The sequence below is a fragment of the Parasteatoda tepidariorum genome, chromosome 1, assembly GCF_982258835.1.
Source record: "Parasteatoda tepidariorum strain Cologne lab strain chromosome 1, Ptep-v5.0, whole genome shotgun sequence".
NCBI classification, from domain to species: Eukaryota; Metazoa; Arthropoda; class Arachnida; order Araneae; family Theridiidae; genus Parasteatoda; species Parasteatoda tepidariorum.
The window spans coordinates 36,512,069-36,537,316 of record NC_141755.1 but is presented as its reverse complement, the minus strand read 5'-3'; the positions used below and the strand labels follow the sequence as shown (position 1 = coordinate 36,537,316).

General features: G+C 29.6%; 1 protein-coding gene and 1 long non-coding RNA gene across 2 annotated transcripts in view; one reads left to right on the top strand and one right to left on the bottom strand.

Moving 5' to 3' along the window:
- Nucleotides 1-24,830, bottom strand: part of LOC107445139 (uncharacterized) — a 93,155-nt gene extending 68,325 nt beyond the window's left edge. Inside the window, exons 1-8 of the mRNA XM_087161861.1 lie at nt 24,653-24,830; nt 12,869-13,006; nt 10,148-10,320; nt 9,463-9,677; nt 6,722-6,999; nt 4,458-4,844; nt 1,905-1,989; nt 357-721 (exon numbers count right to left, since the gene is read on the bottom strand). Coding sequence (XP_087017987.1) covers nt 357-721; nt 1,905-1,989; nt 4,458-4,844; nt 6,722-6,999; nt 9,463-9,677; nt 10,148-10,320; nt 12,869-12,929 — 1,564 coding nt within the window. The 5' untranslated portion in view covers nt 12,930-13,006; nt 24,653-24,830. The remainder of the gene's footprint in view (nt 1-356; nt 722-1,904; nt 1,990-4,457; nt 4,845-6,721; nt 7,000-9,462; nt 9,678-10,147; nt 10,321-12,868; nt 13,007-24,652) is intronic.
- On the top strand, nt 15,088-19,359 carry LOC147816385 (uncharacterized). The gene is made up of 3 exons (XR_015433239.1): nt 15,088-15,224; nt 15,786-15,827; nt 17,555-19,359. It is a non-coding gene; the product is annotated as an uncharacterized LOC147816385 (long non-coding RNA).
- Nucleotides 24,831-25,248: the final 418 nt, after the last annotated feature.

Here is a 25,248-nt window from a genome sequence, read left to right as displayed (position 1 = left end):
TTGCAATTATAATTTTAGATCTACGTAAATCTACTCTTTCAACGTTGACACTTGTACCATAATATAGTGCAAAAAATGTCCAACCTTAGTAAATTGTCAGATTAAAACATATTTTTGTTCACGTTTCACCATAATGCCGTGATATCAATATCAGATATTTCTGAACCAATAATATAGTTCAATTTGAAGGATATAGTACTAAACATTATATCCCAAAATGTTTTAGATATAAACATTGGGATATAATGTTAAATGTAAGTCATTTAAATTTTGGTGGTTAAAATATAATATAAATGTATCCGAATACAAAGCGCTCTTATTAATATATTTGAATGAATGGCACTCATATAACTTACTTGAATCATCTGTTGGTCGACGAGCGATTCCTCTATACATCGCATGAAATCCTCGGCCGTTGCCAATTTTTTTCCATCTCGTAACATAAACAATCGTCATCGTACTAGATGCAGAATATATAATACCTTCTCTATTAAGGTTACAAAATCCTCCAATGAGATTGTTTCTTGTGGCTTTTTCCCCATTATACAACCATAGAACACCACTCTCTGTGGAACAGTTTCTAGCTCCTGGAACACTTGGTACATCAAAATCTTGGAGCACCAATTGTATGATATAGTTGTGCTGAACACGTAATATCCAAGTGTGGTTGTATTCAACAAAGACTTCCGATAAAAAATAGTAAACCGGTGGAAAAGGATAACTAAAAAGTAAAAGGAAACATAATTTTAAATCATTATCATATAGTATTAGTAATACTTAGGTTGTGATAGCAAAGATGGTAACTAAAAATGGAGACATCTTAAGAAAGAAGATAGTGTCTCTAATAAATACCACACAATAATAATAGTAGCCATAAGTTAGTATAGTAGTAAAAAACAATACTGACGACTTAAGGCTGTTTTTCAATGGCTTCCTCGCCATATTTAATTATGCTTTTTTGCGAATAATATGCTATTTTCACAACTGCTGTGAGTTTGCAACAGTTACTCATGAATGTTAAGACAAGTTTAGCCTATCTAAAGCTAGCGCTGTTCAGAAAATGGCACAAAACGTCAATAAGGAGAAAAGTCACAGTTTTGTGGAAATGAAAATTAATTTTTTAATATTTACAAACTTACTCCAAACTTACTCCAATGATGCATTATCTGAACTCCGTAATTTTAGAATGAAACTTCTAACAGACAGTGTATTTGGAGACATTGCCTTTTGTCGATGATATATTAAACAGGTATATACTCCTGAATATGACGACGAGTATTAAACGTTTTGAAATAGATGCGAATAAAAATATTCTTTCGGAGTTCAGAAAAAAATTATTTTAAAACGTTCGTGTAAATAATGCACTACACATACATAACTAAATGATGCATGTTAAGCCATTATAACTTTATTTCCGAATTGATACCATTGTAATAGGTTTAAATACCAATTAGTAATATTTTTATTGAAAATTTAAAAGTATTTATTAAATCCATATTTGTTTTTTATAACTTAGTTATAACTAGACAAGTGGAAGTAATTCACCAAGTTCACCAATAAGTAAAGCAAACAATATATATTTCTCACTTTTTATTTATTGTTTATCAGTTAATTTTATAGCCAAATTATAACTAGTTAATTCAAAATATGTAAAATTAAGTAACTTATAAATAAACTTTAAAACAATTTTGTGGAATAAAATTATTGATTGATTTAAAACGTCATTACTTTGTTTTTCACACATTAATTTACTTTTCCAAAAATAATCTTTTCTGAAAAAAATCTATCTAGAAGAGATTATCAACATTCTTACTAAATGTCATAACCCCTTCTTTCTCGTAACAAATTCGTACTGTTAAGTAACATTTTAATTTGAACGAAAATAAATAAGTTCTAATTCTTACTCCTTAGAAGTAATGATTCCACAAACTCCACTGCAATATGTTATTCCTTTATTTACTCCCAAACCTGCATTGCAGCCTCCGCATTCTGAAATATTATAAATATTTTTAAAAAAAGCTTTTGACAAACTCTAATTTGTGGTAAAAAGAACATACTCAATCTCATTACAAAGCTAAGGAGTTTAGTGGAAGGTCATGTTCTCGGCCATGTTAGGAGCATGTTGAAAGGAGAAGCAAAACAAAATTAATATCATTTTTTATTTTTTTATTTATTTATTTATTTTTTGATGATTTGAAACGAAATCAATATCATCTTTTTTTCACTAAGTCGTGGGAATCATTTCAAAAAGTTAAATTTTTTACCTTAATTTCAAATTTTGTATTATAATGAAATGATATTTTTGTCAACTTTAAAATATTTATCATTAACATTTTGTTGTTAATATAACAAATTAATATTAATTATATAATTATTAATTATAATATAATTAATATAATATAATTAATATAATATAATTAATATAATATAATTAATATAATATAATTAATATAATATAATTAATTATATAGTAGAAAATATATATACTTTTAGTCACACATAAAATAATAAACAAGTTAGCTTTATTTCATTGTTTATAAAAATGTGTAAAAATACTTGTAGAATGAAAAGTATTACATAAAATAAAAATTGGACTGACTGAATCTCTTTTTTTCTTGTTTATTTTAACTTTTAGCTTTTGTTCAATATTTTAATGTAATTAAATTTAATTATATCAAGCACCTATTTTTCTGAAAAACATTTTGCTTACTATTTTTAATTACTTCCAATAATATTAATCAAAAACATATTTCCCGTTTCTTTTCACATTAAAAACTATAATCTCATCTCAAATAGAACAATTAATATTAATTAAATAGAATAAATTAGAGCTTATGTAATGAGTCGCATTTTTAATTTTTTTACTAAGATATTTGACTCTCAAAAAATTTTAATCGTCGTTCTGCTGTTTTTTGGCTTTTTTGTCTGATAAATCTGATTTTTTGACTTTTTTGTCCGACTTCTTATCCGACCACTGGTGTCTACTCATATCCATTAATATGAGGATAGTTTTAAAACTGAAAAATTGTCATTTTGAAGATAAAGTAGCATGCTTTTCTCTCAAGCCAATCATTGTCCTATAATGTTCAGTCCTCGAATGTATAGTACAAATATAATCTCCATGCATAGTAACAAGTAAATTCTATTAAGGGAATAATCCCAATAAACGGAAGTGGGAAGATATATTTGTTAATGTAAACTTTTCGTCTGTTTAAAAAACGATTATGGGGCAAATAGTGGAGATGTTTGGAGAGCTCAAAAATGGGCGCGCATTCTCAAGATTCACCAGACATGAGTGAAGGAAACATAGCAAAATCTAAAAACAGAACTCAGAGTTTCTCGCAAAAAATGGGAATTAAAATAAGGGTGAAAAAAAGGAAAAATTGCTGTAACGAAGAACAATTCAAAGCAGAATGCAATTTAAAGTGCTTTTTTGTTATTTGATTTTTGTTTTGGTTAAGCATTTGTTCGGAAATTAAATTCGTTTTCTCCCATCAGCGAATTTAATTATATTTTTTTCATGTCAACTTCACACTTAAGCCGCAAAATCATTATATATATTGACATTTGATTCTGCGAGATTTGCTTAAGAAAAAGTTCAATTGATTCATACGCAGTACTTTTTTGGTTGGTGCCCTTTTAAATAAGAATAGTAAGAAGCAACCTTTTCTACATATTATTATTTTTTACTATCGTAAAAGTAAAAATTCTGTTATAGCAAAAAAAAATTGGAACAGTGTATACAACTCGTGAATACAGTGTATGCAACTCGAACGCTCATGATCTTTTGAAATGCTGAGATATAATCTCAAAGATCCGACATAAAGTGTCCTCATATTCTTACGGAAAGAATAAAAGGAACAATTGCGTTAACATCAGTGTTCTCTTTGTCTCAAACGCAATTATACATGTCCTAGAAACGATATTTACCAAGAAAATAATCCATTTTTGGAGTGCATCCTCACTGGGGACGAGAAATAGGTTGTCCATAATATTTGTGGTAGTATCTACAAAATATTTTAACCAGTAAAACTTTTACTTCATATGAAGAGGTCGAAAAACATCTGGATCAGTTTTTGGAGAGAAAAGACTAACACTTTTTTGGGAGTTAAATCATGCTATTTACAGAAAAATGACAACAGTTAGATTGGACAAAAATTCAATAAAATATTTTTACTCTATCGTTTTAAAAATAAAAATTGCTCTCTATTTTCATTAAAAAAATTTACTTTTCTAATAACTCAATATTATTAAATATTATCTTGAGAACGGGTGTCTATTTTCAAACATTTGAAGCACGTAAGTTTTTTGCCACCGCGTTTTCGGAGTAAATGAAATTTTTTACTTTAACGAGAAAATTATTTTTTCTTCATATTAGCAAAACAATTTTTAAGTGTTAAAGTGAGAACTCAATAGTCTTACTATAAAAGATAACAAAATAAAAAGAAAAAAATTACCGGTACGCCGAACAGAAGCTTTGAAACCTTTTCCTAACTTGAGATTTGAATCTTGATTACATGTTGTAAGCGTAATATTGAGAACAGTTCTCGCTCCTTCAGACACATAATATGGCGGACTTTTCTGTCGAGAAATTACAATTTTCCTAGAATTCTCTGCGTCAATCACGACAGTTACTACACTTTTACATCGAGGCACTGTGTTGTATGCACCAAAATGTACGACATCATAATCAGGAAACACTAGTTCCATGGTTTCCCCTTTCGGGATCTTCACTGTCCATGTATAACGATGAAAAGCTGGCGGGTATTTACTTTTGTCTTTCTCCGTGTTATATCCAGGTGATGTGAAGTTAACGGGAGCAGTCAGTACATTCACAAGAATTTCTACGTGAAAAAAGAAGGACTAACGTAAATTTAAAAAAAAAAATATTACAAGCCAATGAAATGCATAACTTTAAAAGCCTAATTTGTAAATGATATTCTTAAATGATCGCCTTTAATGAAGATTTTTATTACATTTTTCATACAATTTGAATGATTAATGCATAATTGTTTAACGATCTCTTTGTCAATGTAAAATTAAATAACTTTTTCACCATCAAATTCGAGTAAAGCCGACATAAACTCTTTGATGTCCTTCCAGCTCGTCTTAGGATTCCAGTATAAATCAACTACTTCGGGTAAATAGACAATCAATATGTGTCGAAATTGTGTTCAAAAAATTATTATCTCGTAAACCTAAGTATTTAAAGTTCTTAATAGTTCTTAATTTATCATCGTTTGATTGTAATTGTCTTAATTATCAAAATTGGTGTTCTAATTTGAATAATTGCATCAAACGTCCGTTTTCAACTTCGCTTATGTTTTGCAGTATTGGTGAAACGACATTCCTTAAAATAAGAATCATTAAACCATAAATGAAATAACTACTTAAATCAAATTTTTATTGTTCAATAAGTGTGATTATGTGTGTAATATATTGTGCTCAATAAGTTGTGCTCAATATCTCTTAAACTTAATTTCAAATATTTAAAATTTATAATTGTTTATAATTATCGTTTGATTGAAGTTGTCCTTATGATCAAAATTAGTATTTAGATTTGAAAAATTGCACCAAACATTCGTTTTCTACTTCACCAATGGTTTTGCACTACTGTTGAAAAGACATTCCTTAAAATGAAAATCATTAAACCATAAATGAATAAACTATTTCAACCAAATATTTATGAGAAATGATCGGAAACTTATTTTAAAATCGTATTTTTGGAAAATTACACATTCTAGAAAGAAAATTGAGTTTGACATTTCATCCCAATAGAATCCGAAAGAAAATGTCTAGGGAATCTGTTATCCAAACAATAAAGCAGTTTTACTGTTCAACCAGTTTCCAAACAAATTGAAGTCGCCGCTTTCGAATTAATTATGTATCTGAACAGTCGTTGCAACAACAGAAAATTCTTAATGACTTCTATTGATATATTACATTTTTATATATTTTATAGAGTTAGAGATTGGTGGGAGGGGTTTTTTCGTATGTCAGCACTATTTTATTTTAGTACCGGCGTTGAACTGTCTACCCAATACTAAGTTTACGACTATCAATGTTCAACTCCGTAGCCTTGTAATTTTGAATCCAACCCTAAAGAAAAGGTAATTCCTAGATCAAGTATTAGGACAAACTGGCATTTTTTAATGGAACTAAACCGCATTTGCGTTACATGGTAAAGTAAACCACATAAACCTCCCACGGTTAGCCAGACCATTCTAACCCACGAGCCCACTTCCACTGAGGGCATTTTAATTCAGCACTGAGCTCGGTGCTTGCCGGTAGGGGAGTTAATGCCTCCCAACTACCTCTGGGATTTGAATCTGGATCGCTTCATTGGGAGGCGAACGCTTTATACGCTGAGTCACCGCGGCCCATGACAACACTATTAAGTGGTTTAGGTGTTTATAATAAAGAGTTATTCTGCTGTGCTTTAAACTTTGCTACGTGTTGATCCCTAATATCCTTGAACTTCAATAACTTTATGTTGAACCATAATGGCTTGAATTAATTCTTGTTCAATTGATTTACACGATACTGGAGTTCAATTTAAAAGGAAACAGGATTCAATTTAACACTTTATTTAAGTTGCATTAAATTTGCATGATATTATGGTTCAACACTGAAGCAATTTTTCTCAGAGCGAAATTAAAATATAAACTTGGCTAAATTGTAATAAAAACAAGATTTTAATAGTTGCAATTTTTATACCAACCGCGATGTTTCTCAGCTCTGCATATGAGTGGTCCAAGACGGTGTTTTCCAGCTTCATTCACCTCTCCCGTATCACCAAACCGAAGCTGAAGAACCGGTAATCTTTTGGGATCCAAAAGCAAACCAGAATCTTCCAACCATTTCAGTTTGTTGTTATCGTCACAGTTGCATGTGCTGTTACGCTTTGTTTCTTTACAGTATGGGTGGCAACCACAACTTCTACTATCTGTTTCAGCCCCACCCCAATAATATTGGTCTCTCCAATATCTACCTATCCACCTAGGAAAGGAATCTGCCTTAATGAAATAAAATTAATTGAAACCAAGTAAAAACTCTTAAATGTATTTATCATCGCTTCTAAAATTCATAAAAGACACCACTGTTTTGGGCTTTTATACTTAGTGTTTCGTTTTATTTTGCTGCGCAGAGAAATGAAATTGAATTGGTTCGTGAACTGTTAACCAGTAAACTATTATCAAAAAATACCACTCATGTTGTTTTGCATTCCGAAAAAAATGAAGCTTCAGAACTGAAAGTTGAAGGTTGAAAGTTGATGATGAAGGTTTTTGCAGGCAAATTTGACATTAAAGTTATTTTATTTCACAACTATCGCTAAACAGCTGACTTAATTTTGGGCTTACGACTAATGAAATTCAACTTTCTAGCCTTGTAATTTTGAACCCAATCCAGAAGACAAGGGAACTCCTGGATCAAGTATTGGGAAAAATTTAAATTCGTGGAGCATTGGGAGAAATTTAAATTCGGAAACTAACCAGCATTTACGTTACATGGAGAGGAAAACCTCACAAGGTTAGCCTGACTGCAAGGGGACAACATTAATGTCATTTTATTTTATATTTTGTAACCGTTGTTGAACAGCAAACCCACTTTTTTAGATAACGACTGCTAATGTTCAACTCCATAACCTTGTAATTTTAAACCCAATCCAGAAGAAATTTGCCTTCATGGGGCACTTTTTGATAGAACTAACCCGCATTTGCGCTAGATGGAGAGGAAGACCACGACAACGAGGTTTCCTGACGGCAAGGTGACTCTAACCCATGAATCGTCTACGACTGAGGATATTTCACATGAGCACTGTGATCGGTGCGAGCCGGATGTGGAATTCGTATCGATCAGCCATCTCTGGGATTTCATCCCGGTTCACCTCATTTGAAGGCGAACGTTCTATCCCCTGAGCCATCGCGGCTTAACATTAATGTTATTTTTTTTTAAGTGATTTCAAATTTTTCTCACGCTTTTTTTAAATAATTATCAGCTTCTGTAGAAAATTTTATGCATGTCTTGACGCACGTAATTTGGTGATTAAAGTAACAAAGAAAAAAATACTGAGCAATAACGCTTTGCCTGAGATAAATTTTAAAATTTTTGTCAAAATTTTCGAAAATATATTAAAAACGAATTTAAGAAAGGCAAACCATTTCCTAGCTAGACTGCGAAGATATGGTATATCTCGCTCAGATTTGAAAGTATTTCTTATTTATTTTACGTATTGAGTCACACATTCTGGATGCTTTAGCTTTAACTTTTTTAACGCACAGATAATTATTTGGGTATTATTGAAGTTATACTTCTTATGCGACTTCTAACAAGGTTGCGTTAAACGTTTAACGCTGCATTTTTATTGACCGGGAAATCACATGGTAGGATCCAGTTTTCCCTCATTCATTTCCATATTGTTTTGGTTCTCAATAGCATAAAAATAATAAAAGTCATAAAAGTATTGTTCTTCTATAAATATTTTTTTAGTCTGTTTTAATACACATATAATTTAATAGGGTAGTATTTTTTATTTTCAAATTTAGTGGATAACAATTGTAAAAAAATGAGTGAAAACAATCCCACGGACAATGCGAGGAATTTAAGATTATGTCAAGGTACGTCTCTTGTGAATATCAATTGATTGTTTCTCTTTTGAAATTACACTATGACGCATTCACATACATTATTAATACAAATACATTTTCCATGGCGAGACGATGAGGCAACCACAAGCACTTCCACTGGTTCAAGAGGTCCACGAGGGAAAAATGCACAATATTACCGTTATTACAGAGCACGGAAGCGAGCGGAGCAGAAAAAAGAGTCGTTGAAAAGAACTAGTGATCCTTCTACGACTGCTGATTCTTCTACAATTAACGTCGCAGGTTACGAAGTTTAACTTCTTCCGCGCGGAGGGACTCCACGCACTATTTTTTTTCATAATTGGGTATAATATGAAAAAAACACAACTACTTCGATTTAGTAGGAACAACATATGACGCAATGCTAAACGAATGGAATTTAGTTGTTGCTTATTTAGTTATTGTTATAAGTAGTTGTAGTTATTTGTTTTAGTTGTTGTTGTTTATTTAGTTGTATTTAGTTTCAATAACTTTTCTTTATAATGCAATAAAATCTGGCGAGCAGCTATTTAAACGATCGAACACTTCGTTTGTTTATTTGTGGCTTGAAGTTAGGCTCGCAGAAAATGCCGTTCATGGGTTAAATTTAGTAGGAACAACACAACCTGTGACGTAGGCTATATTATACCCAATTAGCAAAATTTAGATCGCATAAAATAAAACTATTTTCCATCACGATTTCTGTTCAGTGCCTTATCCACAGTGGTCATGCTTAATATATGGACGTTCTCAAAAATATCCTTATTTTTCTGGTGCTTAAATTGTTTCTACAAAATTACCAATGTTTTGATTGAAAGATGGATTTGAATACACTCACCAACTTGTAAGATCAGGAGGATACCAAAATCCAAACATAGATCCTTTGCAAGCCCATTTAATGTACTGCTGACAAGAATACGATGAATCTATTAGACTCATCACGTGAGCCTCAGAAGCTCCCATATAAGATATATTAAGAGCATATTTCCCAGCCTCTTCGTAACCTCGGACATCCATATCTTTTTCAGCGTTATGGTGAACAATTGTCACTATCTAAAAATAAATTTCAAACATAGGTTAATACTGCTTTTGATCCTATCTTAACCCTATTCTGAATCATAAACTATTAAAAGTCTATTTACTATCAGTCAACTAACCATACCTTTAAGGTACCGTATCTCTTAAAAATTCCGACTTAAAACTGATCTATAATATCGGTACTTTTAACTATATTTGAAAGAGAATCAGCTATATTTTTGATGAGAAACCGTGCTGAGTTGCAAACAATTTGGATAATATTGTGCTTGAACAGTAAAAAATAATGCAAAAATTAAAAATTCGAGCTTTTTTTTTTAAATTGCATGGCGATTTTTCGCTTTTTTTATTGTGGTTATTTAAGAACGAAAATATTTTAAAATAGCATATGAAAATTTCTTGATGCGAGTAATACATTATAAAGATTTAATTGAAGTCTAAAACACAACTGTATCATTCTAAATAAATTTTGCATGAAGTGCATGTACCTGATATGGATCAACTCCATCACCCATGTGGCAATCTACCCATATAGGATGTAAAGGACCTTCTCCGTCTACGTCTACTAAATACGTTCCATCAGATGTAGCATTTTTCGTTCTCCGTATACCACTGCAATTTCTTTCTTTTACAAGCTTCTTTTGAGAATATAATGGGCTCACTAAGTTAAAAATGAACAAACAAATAAAATTTGGCGATATATTTAGTGAAATACAAAAAAATTTATACAGATAAAAATTTATGTTGATAAAAAGTCACTCAAACGAAAAAATCATAAAGGAAATGCAGTTCATTCTCAAAAGAAGAAGTGAGATATTTCTAACAAATAAATCAATATCATTCCCCAAAAATAAATGATGAAGTCTTATTTTTAATTAATTTGGTGTAAATTTAATTTTAAGGAAAAAATCTAAAAATTGCCAAAAATGTTTCGCCGGTTAATATGTAAAGCTTCCTAACTCACCCTAGTCGAGAGAAAATATATCCTCCCAAGGGGGTTAGAGCAGTGTTTCCTAAATGGTGTTCCACGGAACCATAGGATTCCGTAGAAAGGTCACAGGGTTACGAGAGTTAGAACATTTTTAATCAGTTACGTTTTTCGGATCCTGTCATTAAATTTATATCTAATTAATTATCCATTATTTATTTTATATTTCCGTCATTTTTATAATTTTATTTAATTGAAATGCTAGTGAACAAAAGGAAATAATTTTTTTTTTTACGAAAAGTTATTTTCTATTAACAATACATTGAATAAACGATTAAAAGGATTTACACTTATGATAAATTACATCAGCATTTTACATGAAATAAAAATACGTAAGAAAAAGCATGCTTTCCTTTTTTTTTCCGTTTTTTTTCCCCCCTCAAAAAAGACAATATTACAATTCATTCATTTTCAGTTTATGCATACACTAAAATCAAATTATGAACTAGAATAGATGTCCCTCCTTACTTGCGAATTCAACTTTCTGACATAAAATCCAATTTTAAGACTGGGTAAATTTATTTTTAAGGAAAGCGATAAAACGATACAATGAAAACTTCCATACTTCATACATTCCTTAAATATTTTCAAAATAATTCATAGTCGTTTTCTGGTCAATATATTCACGATTGCTACGGAAATTACTTCATTAAATCTCAGGGTTCCGCCAAAAGCAAGTCGATCATTAAGGGTTGCATTACCGAAAAAAATTGGGAACCTCTGAGTCAGAGCATAAGGATACTTACTCAAAAAAGCCCGGGCTCGTTCCCAACCGAAGGTCAACACAAAATCCTCCTCTCTCTCACACTACAAAACATTTTAGAGAAACTAACTTTTCCTCTTAGATGTGATATTAATTATTTTTTATTATTATTTGATTTAAAATTGTAATAAAAGGGTTTCGAGTATCAAGTGTACGATTGATAAAGTAGGCTTTAATTCCATAGCTATTTATTTGGAGGTCAACTAGAAAATAGAATTTATCCATAGCTTGAAGAAAAATTTAAATTTTGTTCAATTATATAATAATTAATTAACTTTGCCTTCAAAAAAAAGTTTAGTGAACATAATTAATAGTCTTAGGGCAATAAAGCGATAATCAACAATTTTTTTTTTCAAAAGTAGACATTTTTATATACATTTGTTCCCAGGTGTGTAGTTTCCAAAACTTCCCTTAGATGGCAGCACGATGTGTTCAAAAATCTCAGTACCCTTATGGAATTCCTAGCCTTGCACAAAATAAACAAATAAAAACAAAAGCTTTCCTGTATATTTAAAGAAATTTTGTTTTTCATTATATTTCCCAAAACCTGTCATTGTTTGGAGCAATCAAGTTCCAAATAATCCCTCATTAATTTAAACTTTGATATTTATTTAACATGTTGCGTAATTTTTATACTTCTGCAACTTTTTTCGTTTCCTTACAACTAAAGTAAAAATTTTCATTCAAAAGTCGAATTCGTAATTTTTCCCTTCATTATATTTTAATATACGAAATATGATTAAAGGCTTCTCAAAATGTATAAGACAAAATCTCAGTTTAAAATAAGAAATAATACACTTATTAATATAAAAAAAATGACAAGATTAGGAATTTATAAAGTGATAGATTTAAGAATTTATGAAATATACATAAAAATAATAAAATAATGAAAATATTTTTATATTTTATGTATTTTATTTTTAATTTTTTTGATTTTAAAATACAATCGGAACCGGGTGTTCTACATTTCAACCTTTTCCCGCAGTTCAGTAAAAAGAACTTAAGATTGTTTAAATAAATTCGCTATGAAAATAAATCATTAAAATTTTTAATTCTTCATCAATCATAAATTCCTTAACTCCCAATTCTTAACCCATTAGTGTAAAAATTTAATTTTTAAGGATGGTTTGAAAAAGGCTTTGAAATGATCAGGAATTATTTCTCAACATAAATTAGAATAAAAATTAAAACTACGCTTCTGATTTAAAAAAATAATAAAGCTTACTTAATCGTATAAATACATATAAAAATTATTAGTTTAAAACCCATGCAGAAATTCGCTTTTTGTGGAATATACATTATACGAAATTCATGATTTAGAGTAAAGCAAATAATTTAACGAAGTTTTATGCCTTGAGAACAAAGAAACTAAAATAAGGAACTAAAAAGCAACTTATAAACAAAAGTAATTCACATAACACTTACTTAATACAGTTTTAAATTAGAAAATCTATTTACCAGTTTTGCAGATTAAGCAGATCGCCAACAATGAGTTCAAAAACCACTTTACCGTTCTCATTTCAAGTAAGGGAGGTCACTAATTTATATCAAATTAGTGAGATATTATTTTATAGAGTTCCAAATGAATTCTTTCCTCTAAAACAAAATTAAATATGTATAATTACATTTAAAATTAGAAATAAAAAGTCATATAGGTAATAACTGCGAAAATTTAATAAAATAATGTACACAAGGAAAATACCGGAAATAAATTCTAATCTGTAAAAAATATTAACATAAAATTACAGATGAGATCAAGAACTCGTCTCCAAATTCGTTTTATTACACTTACGCAGAGCTTCTGAGCCATATTCATAAAATTTCAATTTATTCCGTAAGACCACCTTTAAGACTTATTATTAGAATTCTTTTCAAAATGAACTTGAGAAAGTGCGCACATTAGGAGTTGCAAATGAAATATATCTAAGCAAAGAAGGAACAAAAACATATTTCGTTTAACCTAAACAGAGTAGCTAAGCCTTACTCATAAAATTTCAATTCACTGGGTATTCCGTATTGACCACCTTTAATACGTATTGTTAGAATCCTTTTCAAAATGAATTTAATAAGGTGTGCATGTTTTATTGGTTGCAAAGGATATATTTAAGAAAGTAAGGAACAAAAACGTTATATATAAACCAAAGATGACAGCTAAGTCTTACTCTTAAAATTTTAATTTATTGGGTATTCCATAATGATCGCCTATAATACTTATTATTAGAATCTTTTTCAAAATGAATTTAAGAAATTGTGCATATTAAGAATTGCAAATGATGTCTTTAAGCAAGGACAAAAACGTTTTATTACACTTAAGCAGAACAAGGTATTCCATAATGACCATATCACTTCCCTATTGGAAAAAAATCTTAAAACCAGTATCAAAAACCAGTAAAAATGATACCAGAACCAGTATAACCATACTGGAAATTTTGAAACCAGTATGGCACCATACTGGAAATTTTAAAACCAGTATAGCACCATACTGGAAATTTTAAAACCAGTATAACACCATACGGGAAATTTTAAAACCAGTATAACACCATACGGGAAATTTTAAAACCAGTATAACACCATACGGGAAATTTTAAAACCAATATAGTTCCATACTGGAAAGTGTAAAACCAGTATGGCACTATATCAGAAATTTAAAACCTGTATGGATCATACTGGAAATTTCGACACGAGATATAAAATCGTACTGGAAATTTTTATACCAGTTTTCAAGCATACTAAGAGTTTTAAAGTAGTTTTAAAATATAGCTTCATTCTTAGTAGGTACATATTTTTCTGGAAATCTAACAGTTTTGACATTATCAAACTTCGTTTATATTTTTTTTTTATTATTATATACTTATTTCAAATACTTAATTTCTTAGATTTTTATTAGAATTCTTTACGTATACGATATAAAGGGAGGTGAAAGCATATATTTTCTATATACATTAATTGAAAAAAATACATATTTAAAAATACTAAAATCATTTTATAATTTTGAAGAAAAAGGAAGTTTTTGAGTAAGATTTTTACACATTTTAATTACTTTAAAATCTCTGCTTAAAGTCATTTAAATGTTAGTAATTTTCCAAGAAAAGTAATTTAATAATAGATTGTGTTTTTATTCGTTTATTATTTATTTACTCATTTTTTTTTTTTGATTTACAAAATTTATTTTAATCCAAGTCATGATGATAAAAGAATATTATTAATTGTTAAATTTTATTATAAAATGTTTTTATTTATTTATTTATTATATTTGAATTTATTCTAGAACAATGTTATTCCCAACCGAAACTAATTTATCAATTCGAGAAATAAATTAATTAGTTCAGGTTTCAAACAAAAACAACTTCGTAGCAAAGGAAATATGTTTACATAAATTGAAAATTGATATAAAATCTCAACTTTTTATTTTCAAACATAAAACTCTCCTTCATTAATTTATAAATTTCAGTCCGTTTTTGAAATTTGTGATTAATAAATTTAAATCATAAAACAAACTAAACTTTTTTTTCGAATGAAATAAATAAATTTGTTTTGTTACTATATAGTTAATTCAATTGAATCTATAAAAGAGAAAAAGAGCGATTAATTCAGAAACGAATAATCACGAAAAGACGAGAATCGACTTTTAGTCGTTCGTTAAATCCATCGAGCTAGCGTGAAGCGATGAATTCGTTCGTTAAATCTATATCACGCTAGCTGATCTATACAGCTCAGTTTTTCTAGTTCTTTCCGTTGCTCTGTCTGAACTTCACAGCCAACTAATCTTGTTTACATCATGGAAGCATCGTGGGAAAAATGGCGTTATATTTTAGTAAGTGTATTTTTATCTTTATTTCTTGCTTTTATTTGCATCTTTGTTAGTTACAATAATGTTAAAACGTATGCTTCAGTAATATTTAAAGTAATCAAGACATATATATTATTCTTGAATTATTACTGCATGTGCATTTGATATGGGGTTCATTGCATTGAGACTCCATTGCATGAGAAGAAAGTATTTTTAATGTTTTTTCCTGGGTTTCTTAATGAAACTTTAATTGAAATAATTCTCTTTTTACATAAATTCTCATTAATATCACCGTTATTGACAAATTAATTATTTGTTTAGTTTTATATAATATTTGGAAACTTCGCGTTATATAATTAAGTGTTAATCTCAAATTCTTTTGTTATTTTTAATGTTTAATTTTATTTTAAAGCATTTAATTATAATTATATTTTATTAACTGTTGGTACCATGAAGTTTCAGTTAAACTAAAATAACATTTTAAAAACAAAGTAGTTGATACTTAAAAGTTTGATATTACTGCCTAGTTAATAGTGTACATATATTTTGTAATTGTATAATTTCTAAATCAATTTTTTTTTTCAGAAATGATTTGGAAAACAGCCTATTATTTTTATTTCAATAGAGGTATGTTTTTCTTGTTCTTGACATATTCAACACGCAAACTATTATAGAATTTTTTTTAAAAATTCGATAGTTATTTTATCCTTTATAAATCTACATTTAGGGACGTTTCAGAGTAAAGATCCATTACACCAGCTACAACTGTCAAGATGCCTAAAAGATTTTAAGCTTACAAATTTTATTTATTATTTAAAAAAGAAAGACTAGTAGAGATTTGGCTGGGATGGCTGCGAGTTATACTCTTTAAATTGGACCTGTTCTTTAATGTTTTTGTTTTAATTTCGCCTGGAGGTTTTTTTTTTCTTGTTTTAATTTCTCCTTATTGATGCTTTTAAGATGTTTGCAAAATTCCCAGAATTCTAAAAGTATTAGTTAACAATATCAATAACACATTTTGCTAAAAACATAGCAGTTGGCAGTCCTGAATTCATTATATTTTTGTACATAAAAGTGATACAGTGTACATAAAGATATTCAGTTTGTTGATAAATTGAATTAGTGAAGCCTTTTTGCAAGTTTTCATATTATAGTTACAAATTAATTATAAAATGGAATTGAATGCTTCATTGATTTTAATGAATGTAAAAAGTATATGCAGATTTAAATGTTTCAATATTTTTACTTCTAAGTTCTGCCTCTGAAAAGTTCAAATTTTAATTTTATGTTTAAAACCTTTAATATGCTTTGCCATGATAATGTATTTAAATGTTAACCTTTTGACAAAGTTATGAGCTGAACTGTTTAAAAACTATTGTACTGAAACTAAAATGGTCAAAAGTTACTTCAGATCATTCATACTTAAATTTTTGCATGGAGTCGCTCTAAAAGTAGGTTGGTAATGTGCTTTCATGATGTGGGCGTTTGTGAATTCTTTTGTGTTGTCAACTAGAAGTGGGTAGTATGAGAGATACCTATGTTAGACATTAACTTCCCTTTATTAGAAATCTCTTTCAAATTACAAAAATAATTAAATTTTGGTGGACCATTATTTTTTCTTACTATTGTCGCGCTGATCTAAGTTTCAATTAGCCAGTTGAAATATTGAGTATATTTATAATTTATTGGTATAGTAGTTGAAAAATATGTAGTATTTGCAATTGTATTTTTCATACTTGCCGGCCAGGTGGCCGAGCCGTTAGCGTGCCTGACTGCGAAGCCATAGGCTGCGGGTTCGAATCCCGCTCTGGGCATGGATGTTTCTCTCTTTCTCTTTGTGCTGTCCTCTATTGTGTGAATGTGGCCCACCCTATAAACGGGTTTGTGGCAGTGTGGCGTGGGCAATGTTGCTCGCCTCCGTGACTTTGGTTCACAGGTGCCCACTGGGTAATGCGAAATGAGCAACAATTCTGGCAAAATAAGGCGAAGAATAATGTTCAGTGCCTACCATTTGAAAAAAAAAAAAATTTCATACTTAATAGTTATTCTGAAAAATTGTTTTTACTGTATAAATTAAAATTAGTTAAACCCTAATGTATCCCTAAATGTATAAATTTTATTTTAATCTTTTATTTATTTGCAGTCTGTGTATTTCAATATTACTTAATGTTAAAAATGTCTAATGGAATTAGCACTGCAATCTGAAATATTAACTTAATCAGCATTGTAATCTAAAATGTAGCATAAACAGATAAAGCATAATATTAAAAGATAAGGCATGCAATGTCAAAAATGAGATTTTTTGAAATTGTTTAGTTTACAATTAATGTTAATTGAAATTTTGTTTATATTAGGAGCTCTAAATGGAGATACTGTTGCTGGCTCTTTTTTGGTGAAGTGAGATAGATAATTCTACTAAGAGGTCCACATTAAAGAAAAGTGAGGGATCCTGCACAACCAGACAACCTCCAACTAGACTGGAAAAGTGACTGTTGGAAAGTGCATTTTCGTCTCTATCTTCTTTGATATTGAGAAGGCTTACGATTGGACATGGCGGTATGGAATTTTGAAGACACTCTATGACATGGGACTGTGGAAATCCACCCATCTTTCTCAAAAACTTTCTGTCGAAGCGGTATTTTCGAGTAAAGTTGGGAACTACATTTTCTGATGTCTTCAGTCAGGCTGAAGGCGTCCCTCAAGGCAGTGTTTTAAGTGTCATACTCTTCATTATTCATGTATCACAAATCTTGAACGTGCTGCCCCCTTCCGTATTTGTTTCACGATATGTTGACGATCCGAACGTGTCATGTACAGGATTTAACGTGCGTGTCATTGAACGTCAACTGCAGTTGACTGTGAATAAAATTGTGGAATGGTGTGAAGTCCTACAAATCTCATCCTCTAAAGCAAGATGTCTTTCCATTAAGCTTGGAACGATTGCATGACGCTAGACCTTCACAAGTCCGTCCATTTCATGCTCGCGTGCGCTCAATCATACATGGTTGACGCAGATAAGGCCTGCAAACGACGGTTGCATTTGTAAAAAGTAAAACTGAACCACAACAAGGAAGATATAATATTTTAACTATGCGAATCAATCAACTATTTGAATGCTATATTTTTTATTTCGCTACTAAAATATGACTATACTGATTTCGTTTGATTATAAAAATATTTTTTAGGCTGTTATGGTAATGTTTATATCATTTAGTAATTGTGTAATTCTTATATCTTATTGAAGGCAGAGTTTAATTATGTCATATTCAATGTTTAAAAGTTTTAATTTTGTGTCGTGTGTTTTTATTCAGTATGTATATTAGTTATTATATTAATTATATCTTGTTGAGTTCAAAACAATTGTGAGATAAGAAAATCCTTCTAAAATTTAGGCTTATTTTATTATTTATGAACATGTGTCGTTACATAAATAATTCGCTCTTGAGATTTAACTTTTGTAGGCGATAACTTTCTTTCCTAATTTAATTTTCAGATATTATGTGATAAGTAAATTATAAAAATTAAATACTTCAAATAGAAAATGACTATATCAAATTGTGCTTTAAGTCAAGGGATCTTAAGAGAAATGTCAATAGAATGACAGAGTAAAAGAATTCAAAATTTTTATTTATATTAGTTAATAACTTGTGTCATTTAAGATTTTATTTGTAGCTATAATTACTACTCTAACCACTATTATGGTTGAATGATTAAAGTTGACTATAATTTAAATATCAAATATATCTAAAATTAAAATGGTTTGTATTTAAATCTATAGTAGCAAGCAAGTACATTGATCAAAATGTAACATAACTATATAATTATATTTTACAATGCCTGATTTCAAAGTAAATGAACAGTGTCAAATTAGATTCATTTCAAATATTTTTTGCGGCATTTCGAACATTAAATATGTGTTATTTGCATTCAATTTTATTTATCAATTACAAATATAAACCAAAGATAATTGATTTATATGAAATCATAATTTTATAATTAGATTGTTTAAATTTATATTTATAGATATATACACTTTACACGGTCTCCTTATTGTGCATATGAATTTGCATTTGTCAAATATTTCCGAGGCTTATTTAACAAAATTTATCATTCAAATTTGTAATTACAAAGGATATAAAAATTAAGATTTTGACTTTAGTCAGTTTTTGACTATTCATTACATAATATTTCTAATCCCCAATCAATTTTCATAAAATCTGAAGAATACATTTACTCTTTTCTTATGTTGCTGCAAAACATTTTTTGTGTAGTATTTTAGATTCAAATATTATTGACAATTATTTCTGATATATTAATTATTAAAAAAATTACATTAACTGTGAAGAAGTTTAAAAAAAACAGTTTATTTGATTTTTATAAACATAATGCAAACTATAGCTTTTGACAAAGAGTTTTAGTTCCCTGTATAAACCAGGTGACTTTATTTATTTACTCGTATCAATGTTTTATTTTCCCATTCAGAGCAGTTCACTAACCTTCCTGTATTAAACTGTAGTACCTCACTATACTTGTGTTAAAAATAAATTGTTACACCATCACAGTTTACTGGATGTAGTACACTAGTGATACTGGGTTCGATATCATACTGGAATAAATTTTATACCAGCTCATGAAACACCGGTTCCGGTATCATACTGGGATCAGTTTGATACCGGCTTATGAAACACCGGTTCCGGTATGATACTGGTTCCAGTATCAAACTGGAATCAATTTGATACCGGTTTATGAAACACCCATTCCGGTATGATACTGGTTCCGGTATCATACTGGGATCAATTTGATACCGGCTTATGAAACACCGGTTCCGGTATGATACTGGGTCCGGTATAATACTGGATCCAGTATCATACCGGAACCGGTGTTTCATAAGCCGGTATAAAAATTTTTATACTGGGAATTTTTTCCAATAGGGTTATTATTAGAATCATTTTCAGAATGAATTTAAGAAAATATGCATATTAGGAGTTGTAAATGATACATTTAAGCAAGGAAGGAACAAAAACGTTTTATTATACCTAAGCAGAGCAGCTAAGTTTTATTATAAAATTTCAATTCATTGGGTATTCCGTATTGACCACCTTTATTACTTATTGTTAGATTTCCTTTCAAAATGAATTCAAGAAAGTGTACACGTTAGGAGTTGAAAATTATGTATTTAAGCAGAGAAGGGGCAAAAAGTTTTCAAAATCTAAAAAATCCCTTAAAACGTGAAACGTCAAAACTTGCTTGATTGACTACTTTTAGAATAGTTTCATCAGGCAATCAAACTGATTTTGATGCCTTCTTCACTAATGATGGATTTCGAAAGCGCTTTTGACTTAAATAGCAATTTGTGACGCTTTGTGAGCATACTATTTCTACTTCCGTTTTGAAAAGAATTCCAAAAATATATGTTAAGGGTAGTCATTATAGAACACCCTACACAATTTATCGCAATTTGAAGGCACTTTAAGAAAATGGGAGAATTTTTTAATTTCTTATATTTATGAAATAAACAAGAACAATAAGCGTATTTCTTATTTACTTGATTTTCATTTGTGTATTTTTTATATACTTGAATTTCAAAAAACTGTTCCCAATTCCTAAACACGGAAAATTATTTTTTTTTCACATATATTAATCATAATATTTTTGTTTTTAATATAATAGTTTTTATCAATCAAATGTTTCGAGATCATTTTCTGTCAAATGCGCCTCCGTTTTACTAAACTTAGATTGAAAACAATAGCGTAACGAAACAGTTGAACTTTAGAACAAACTTTGAAAAGATTTGGAGTTGGCGCGTCTGCCGTTTTACCATGGCAGACCACACACTGACGAGACAAGCGCTAAGAAAGAAGCATACAGGAGACGAATTCCTATACTTTTGTGTTAGGATGCGCAGAGGTGATATGCGCATGCTATTGCAAAAGTATGAGTATCTGCCTTTCATATGTCTTATAATATCGGTCACGTGGCCATTTTGTTTTAGATATGCATACTTTCATTTTTAACTAATAGGTAGATTTCATTCAAATCAAGCATAAGAAAGGAAAAGACTAATTTTACGCACACAATATGACATTTACAGCTAATGCAGTTTCCATTGCACTTAGCTTTATAAGATTCCAGCTTAAATCAGCAGAAAATCTCTGCAGCGAAAGTTACAATAGTATTATTTAACAGCTGTTATATTTTGAAACCAATCGTAATCCTATAATCAATTTTAAAAAAATAAATGATGCTCTATCTTAAATGAAGAGATTTTAAACAGAAAAAAGATGTTTCGTAAACAGCTCATTGTTTTGATATTGTTGCCACTCACTTCAAGTTTAACATTTCCGTCATGTTTTCATCTAGTTAATTTTGTATTAGAGTTTGTGAATCTGGCAATTATATTTTATGTTCTATTTATGTTTATAATGTTAAGTTAAAGAACTTACAATACGTTGCGTTTAAGAGAATCCGATACGATTTTCATCTTTATGATGTAAGTTTATGCACCCAACAAACAATGTAAATAATATATTGTAAATAGTCCTATTATTCTGAGTGTTGTATTGTAAAATAAAGTAATTAGAAGCAAAAGAATCTCGAGTCATAACAAAGTGGCGTCCGTGACATAGACATTGTACTCTGCATTCCGATGTGAAATAGAAGACGGCAAAATTACGAACAAGATATTACTTTGTTAAGGATAAAACAGGTACGAGTAATTTTGAATTTTGGCTGCTTCTGTTATATCTTTTTTTACGAAGTCTCCTTTTATGTAGAAATTATACATTTGATCTGAATTAAGTTTAAGAACGAAAAATAACTCGAGATTTAGAATAAGTAGAGGGCTTATTAAGTGAATTTAGTTAAACTGACTAAATATTATTTACATTAAGAATATGTAAATAATATTTAGTCAAAAAAAAAGTGAAAAGAAAGTCATTAAGAACAACTTTTACGACCGCGTCGAATAAGTTGGCGCAATATTTGGCAACACCGGAAACTGTTGCCAAGGATATTAATCAGTTGCCCGCACTAAGGTCACAATTGCAAGATAAATTTTCTCGTTTGAATGAAATTCAAAATGAAATATCCTCAGTACTTTTAGAAAAACCTGAGACCGTTGCTGAATACGAAACTGATTTTGAAGCAGCGGAAAATTACAGAGATAATTATCTTGAACTAGACGCAAAATTCGCAACTTTTTTAAATAAGGACTCCGGTTCCATCGCCAAAAGTTCTTTAGAGGATAATGCCGTGAAATTAAAACTACCGAAATTTGAATTGAAGACATTCTCTGGTGACCCTAAAGAATGTCTCACATTCTGGAGTATATTTTCAAAAATTCATGAATCCGAAGATTTATCTGCCATCGACAAGTTCTAATATTTATACCAATCTATAGTACCCGAATCCAGGGCAGCAAGATTAGTTTCCAGTTTCCCTATAACAACAGAGAATTATCCGAAAGCCATTAAACAATTGAAATTAAGGTTTGGCAGAGAAGATCTTTTAGTACAAATATACGTTCGAGATCTCCTTTCTCTTGTTATGAAAAATGCTACTGCCGGAAAGAATTCTCCTGATTTAGCAACCCTCTACGATATGCTGGAAACAAAATTAAGAGCTTTGGAAAGTTTGGGACGTACGAAAGAGAAATTTGCTGATTTTCTAGAGCCTCTTGTGGAGTCATGCTTACCTGAAAATGTTATGCGAGCCTGAGAACGGAGTAGAATTTCTGAAAATACTGATGACGTTACCAGTCAGAGATCCCTCGAAAAACTAATTTTTTTTTGAGACATGAGGTCGAATCTGAAGAAATAATCAGTTTAGCTCGTGAAGGGTTTGGTAGAGATAAGGGAAGTGGCGAGAAAAGAAAAGTTTACCACAAATCGATCCGAACAGATGAACCTATTGCTACTACACTAATCGCCAACATATCAGTAGGAAAAAAAAATTTTATTTTCTGTGACTGTTCACATCCAAGTCAAGACTGTCAGAAAATAGCAGAAATTAGTTATGAGGACAGACTAACTGACTGGAAAAATAAAAGTGTTAAGATCGGGAGTTTCAGCCATAGAAACCTTACTAGGTTGGACAATCTTAGGTCTAGGAAGAAAAAAGAAAAAGGTTAACTTAGTCGCATTAAGTTTGCAAAATATGGAGTTGCCAAAAGTATGGGATTTAGACGTTTTAGGCATTGCAGATCCCATGGGAAGAAAAAATAAGATCCAATTAGAGGAAGCAAGAACAATTCGATGTAGACGTCGAATAGTGCTCGTGAAACAAAAGAACTTGTGAATTATTCGTAACTTTTAATTTCTTGAAATGTTACAGCATTAGGTTTTTGTATTGCTTTAGAGCAATACAAAGGTGGGAGTATGTTGCCACTCACTTCAAGTTTAACATTTCCGTCATGTTTTCTTCTAGTTAATTTTGTATTAGAGTTTGTGAATCTGGCAATTATATTTTATGTCCTATTTATGTTTATAATATTAAATTAAAGAACTTACGATACGTTGCGTTTAAGAGAATTCGATACGATTTTCATCTTTATGATGTAAGTTTATGCATCCAACAAACAATGTAAATAATATATTGTAAATAGTCCTATTACTCTGAGAGTTGTATTGTAAAATGAAGTAATTAGAAGCAATAGAATCTCGTGTTATAACAGATATAATTCTAAAGTGGCTTTCTCAAAACCACTTATAAACTCAGTTTTCAACTCGACTTACGAATATTGTTAAATGACATTTGAAATTTTCATTCAGATCATGTTAAGATCAACAGAATTTTTAAATCACTAATTTATTCTGAATATTAATGAAATAAGCAAAATCTTAAAACAAATCTCTAATATTTCTATATACTATAAAAATAATTTTCAAAAAATCACTGAAATATCTATCAACAAGTTTTTTGCTATTGAAATTAGAGAAAATTAATTTAATAATTTATAAATAATAATAATAATTACAACATTTTTTCAATTGTTATAAAAAAGGCAAGTACTTTAAAAGCTTCGCATAAATTGAAAGGTATAATATAACTCAAGTTTATTGACAAGTATAATATTTTACTTTGAATAAATATTATTTATATTTAAAATACCAACCATTATGGAAATTAAATCTACATTCGCAAAAAATACTTGTTCAACGTTGATCATATTATGAATATATTAAACCATAATAACGGTTCAAATTTTCTAAAACCTTAATAAAAGTGTTAAATTAAACTATAACGTTCAAATTGAATTTCAGTTATTATGTAATCAAATTTCAGAAGTAAAATATGATGCTACGTTGAATCTATATAATATTGTTCAATCTTGCAACATAAGGGTTGCAGCAATTTCGACACATATCATACTTTAACATGATCCAAAATTACTAACATGTGCAATGGCATAATTTTTTTAACAGTTTATTTGATGAAAAAATAATTGCACTTACCATTTTTAATAAAATTATCCCCGAAAATGAAATTTTAAAAAAAAAAGAAATAAAAGGAATAGAGTGCCAAATATTGTATTAGAATTTCCCTAATTGTTTTAAGCGTCTAAAATTTAACATATTTTCTCCAAGACACTTGCGTTCTTATGCAGCATCGTCTTCACTTCCTGTTTCTGGACTCCGATATCTATTTCCTGCAGAAAAATTCTGTCTTACGCAGATATTTATAACAAATGCATAGAAAGAAAAAATTATAAAATATATGCGATTAGACTATTACATGTCATTAGATTGTTTTTCATTTTTTCAGGTTTTTAAACAACCAATAATGATGAAACTCGTTTTCCTTAATGGTGAATGGGACACATTTTTGAAACTTTTTTTAAAACTGTCTGTATGGTTTTGAATTTCTTTTTTGTACTATTCTACCATGCAAAAAGTCTATAAATATTGTTCACCGTGGGTGCAGTGGTTTGCACTTTTTTGTGCTGTTGTACTATGCGAAAAGTATACAAACATTACTCTAAAATCTTGTATGAATAATTTTTAAATATTTTCAAAATTTACAAATGAAAATATGTTTCGAAATTTTGATG